Source organism: Populus euphratica, unplaced genomic scaffold (assembly GCF_000495115.2).
Source record: "Populus euphratica unplaced genomic scaffold, PopEup_1.0 scaffold103.1, whole genome shotgun sequence".
In the NCBI taxonomy this organism is placed as follows: Eukaryota; Viridiplantae; Streptophyta; class Magnoliopsida; order Malpighiales; family Salicaceae; genus Populus; species Populus euphratica.
In genome coordinates this window covers 714,526-719,016 of record NW_011499891.1, presented here as the reverse complement: position 1 = coordinate 719,016, position 4,491 = coordinate 714,526, and the positions used below count along the sequence as shown (strand labels likewise).

Here is a 4,491-nt window from a genome sequence, read left to right as displayed (position 1 = left end):
TAGTTATAAATTCTACTAAAATTAATTAATTATTTTTAGTTTATTAAATAATAATAAAAATATATGAAAATAAATTTATAATCAACATAATATAGATATAGATGATAAAATTAAGTAAAAATCTATTATTAAAGAATAAAATTAAAAAAAACAAAACAAAACCATTAAATTAAAAAGAAAAAAAAAAAGAAAAGAAATTAGGCGCTTAAGCTTGAGTGGCAAAGTGTGACCGAGCCTGTCACAATACAATTACGAATATGCCTTGCGTGCCCGCCCAATATTCTGTTTATATATATGTATGCTCTCAATTAGCTAATATGCAAGTATAATTAGCCAAAGTCACGAGTTTGAACTCTGAGAACATATGTTCTTATCCTTCATATGAAAAATCACCTGTCATTTGTTTTGTTCTGTTTTTTTTTTTTTTTTCCTAAGGGCGGAAGGCCCTTTTAGGTTGAACTGACTACCATGTAATTCAAGCTTTAAACTAGATTAGATTCGTAACCATGCATGTTTTATAACAATGTGAGAAATGGTTGGAGAAAGAGGAATACAGAAATCCGAATGATTTTATTTTATTTTTATTTTGTCACAATTTCCTAGTTCATGATCAGTGATACACAAGGCATGGCTGTACCGAATCCAGCAGAAAAAACGATTGAATTCAAAGCCCAAGAAAGATTGAATTAAAGAGTTAAATTGTGATACTAAAGAATTTAGGGATCAGAATAAAAAAATTAAAGAAGTAAGGATTAAATTATAAAAAATGAAAGTTTGAACATGTATAATTCCAATTAAACTTGTGTTTCGCTACATTTAATACTTCAACCCAATATGTTAAAGGAACAAATTAATTAATTTGAATAAAAACCCAGCCAAGGCTTCCACCACATATTCCAAACATAATTTATTCAGAATTCATTTTATTTTAAAAAAAATCGATGAGATGATATTCATCAGCCATTCAATATTATAAATTCACTATCTAATCTGTTCGTTTGAAAATACCTTTATTTTTTATTTTTTATAATAAACATAGTTTACATGTTACAAAGGCATAAACAATGATCAAATATCCCCAACATCAAAGTGTTCTCCATTTTTTAGCCGTAAGAGAGATACAAGATCACAGAGCACAGATCTCTGAAATGCATGGTCGTGAGTAGACTCGTTCCCCATGGAAATTGTTCCCAAGCACACATATAATAATTAGTAGACTGCACTGCCCAGGACATATCCTTTTCTATTGTTCCCGTTCCTCGAAGCTTTTCCACTATGGACAAACAAATAAATAAATTATGTTCACGTTATGGAAGACAAAGAGAATCCAATTTCCATCCCTTATTATACGTAATGATGGAGCATGGTTTATCAATATTTTTAAATAATAATTTATTTTTTCAAAACTTATAACTAAATCTAGTTTTGAAAATTGTTTGGGCCCGGATTTGAGCTTATAACTCAAGCCCATCACCTAATTTTTTGGAAATTTTCACTCAATGTTGGCTTTATATTATTGGTATAAGATATATTTGTTAATGACTTATCATTTTTTTCATTCTGTTATAATAAATATATAAAAAATATTTATTTTTTATTAATAAAAAATATTTATCATTTATTAATATTATAAAAATAAAATAAATTCAGCTTTTTCATTCAAGCAAATGAATATAAAATTCATGAAATATAAATACCACATGAACTATCTAAATTAAAAAATTCATAATTTTTTTTCATTCTTAGCATATACATATATTTTTTTTTACAAAACTTTGTTCTAATGTTTATATATATATAAACATTAGAACGAAGTTTGTTATAAAATAAATGTTTTGTAATAAATAACAAAATACAAATCAGCTTTTTAACCCTCGTATGATTAAAAGGTTGTTTAGAGAGAAAACTCTAAAAAGCTGTTTTGTATTTATTAGAATTCTTACATAAGATGTTACCTTCGTTTGGTACAGAGAATGGATCTTATGGCATGAAAACTTAATTAAGCCTTTCATTAATTTCATTGGTGCATGGAAAAAACTTGTAGCCATATATATGTATTTCTCTGTACAATTGCATTCCAAAAGCAGATACGCCAACTATACAAGAAGATATGTAATCTCCTAGTTAACAAACCCTTTTCAAATCTTCCATTTCATGCTATCCCATAGAGGAAAATTACAGATCCATTTTCTTTCTTCACGCAACAGGTCCACAATTGATATTTGTTCCTGGAGAGTCCAAGCTGGCTCAGAGTAGTGCACCTCTAGTCTTCGTAACCAAGGAGATGGATTCTTTTCATATCATCTCTTCGATCTCCATCTTGTGTTGAGAGTTGCATATGAGGCTTTACACAGCGCAACCCAGACCTCTAGCCTCCGACTCTTTCATGATTCTTAGCCTCTTGCATGAATTGATGAACATTCTGTATTTAGAGAAAAAAATATTTGTGAGATTAAGCAAACGAGATATTGGGATAATTAATTAACTAATTAATCTCTAGTGCAATTAATTTAAGAGCGACAGAAGAGGAACTTACTCCCATGGAACATCTCCAACCAACATCCAGTCGCCATCTTTATCTTCATATGTTGGTACATATTCGGATCCATTATAGCCTTCCCTTTCAGAATACTCACCTGAAAAAAAAATGTATTTAATTTAAGACACTTTTAGTTCTCATTAATTAAACTAATTTCTTCACAGTGTTTTGTTAGTTAATTTTAATGGGGGGAAAGGGTACTCACCAACTTTGAATTTGAACATTCCTTCTAGGACCTCGAGGAGCTCTGGATATCCTTTGTAGACCTTCAAATCAATCTTTCTAAGATAAGGAGCACCATCCATGCTAACTTTCACGTAGAGTCCAGCAGCTTCAGCCTCTAGTTTCCTTGCTTGGAGGCAGTTTTTCCTGTAAGATCTGATTGGTGGCCACCCTACCACTTGTGTCCTATAAAATCACACAGATCCACTCAATAATAAGTCCATTGTTCAAAACCATGCACGCACAATCCTAAAACATCTTACCATCACCAAATCAAACCCCTAAAAATCCAGACTAGAAGGGATAAACAAGGGCATGTATAGCTAGCTGACATGTTTTGACACATTTCAATATCTAGATCTGTGGTGTTTTCTCATGTTGAAGTACAGAAGCTGGCAACTTACTTGGAGGGTGGAGCAGTTTCTTGTTCATGGCTTTTTTTGTCATTTGAAGACACACTAGAACTTTCCCTTCTTGCTGCAGAGTCTTCATTCATGTCAGGCAAAGATCTTTTGTTGCTCTTGGTAACATTTGAGTTAGGTGTTTGCTTCTCCAACTGTTCTGTGGCAGTGCTTGGTAGGCCTAATCTGAGCTCTGTCGCCTCAAGGTTAAGATCTCTCTCAAATTCCATACTTCTCTTTTCTTTGTTCAACGATCTTTGGATGTAAACTGAAGCTTGTTCCTCCTCCGAAATGGTAGCAAAATAAACCTTCTGTATTTCCTGTGTGGTTGTAATCGCACTTGAGAGGGTTGAAGGAAATGCATATGTATTTTATAGATGCAAGTTGACCAACGAAATTGAAGACAAAGGGCAGTATTGCTTGGGGGGAAGAAAAACAATATTATCTCCATCCCTCGTGGCGCGTGGATAACATATTACTATTAATCAATCATGCTTCTATTTTCTTATATACTCGTTTTATTTTAGTATCTGTTACATAATTCGTGACATTAAATATGGTCTAACATGGCATTTCAATCTCGACTTAAAAAATAATACTGGAAAGTTAAACAAAATGTTTTGAATTTAAAATAAAATAAAATAATATTTTTTTAATTATTAAAAATTTTAAAATAATATTATTTTAATTGATATGAATTTGAAACCAAGTAATATATCATGTAGGGTTTAATTATAATATAACATGTAGGGTTTAATTATCTTGATTTGCAAGACTTAGTGATAAGTGAATAGATTAGATTATTAAGGAGGCAGGATTATAAAAAAAACTCATTATAGGTATAAAACATATAAATTATATTTGTTTACGATGTCATGTTGTGCTTTTTAAAAATCTTGAATTTATTTTATTTTAAATTATTTTTATATGCTAATATCAAAAATAAATTATAAAAATATTATTTTAATATATTTTAAATAAAAAATATTTAAAAAATAATCATTTTAATAATATCAAACACTACCATGAAATAATCCTTTAGTTGTTATAATGAATGTGAATGTTTCACTAGTAAATGCATGTAGAAATTTGAAAATTATTTTATCTAAATATTAGAATTTTAATTTTCTTAAGTATACTGATTCGTGTCTCAGAAAGCAAAGATCGCTCAACTCTTGTTTTATATATATATATATATATATATTTCAATAACGAAATTATGATGTTTATAATATAAAAAGACTTGCATTAGGGTTTTATTTTATTTTTATTTTTAAAAAAGAGAGATTTAGTGGGGAAAGTGGACTACAAACACCCTAAAGAGAGAGT

The 4,491-nt window shown here is 29.7% G+C and overlaps 1 protein-coding gene across 1 annotated transcript; it reads right to left on the bottom strand.

Annotated features, from left to right (window-relative positions):
- Nucleotides 1–2,026: 2,026 nt before the first annotated feature.
- LOC105131226 (auxin-induced protein 22B-like) lies at nt 2,027–3,537 on the bottom strand. Its single transcript, XM_011034098.1, has 4 exons — nt 3,166–3,537; nt 2,745–2,947; nt 2,537–2,636; nt 2,027–2,422 (listed from the first exon to the last, which is right to left on the bottom strand). Exons 1-4 carry the CDS (start codon nt 3,390–3,392, stop codon nt 2,347–2,349), a joined length of 606 nt encoding a protein of 201 aa, XP_011032400.1. The 5' UTR covers nt 3,393–3,537; the 3' UTR covers nt 2,027–2,346.
- Between the last annotated feature and the right edge of the window lie 954 nt (nt 3,538–4,491).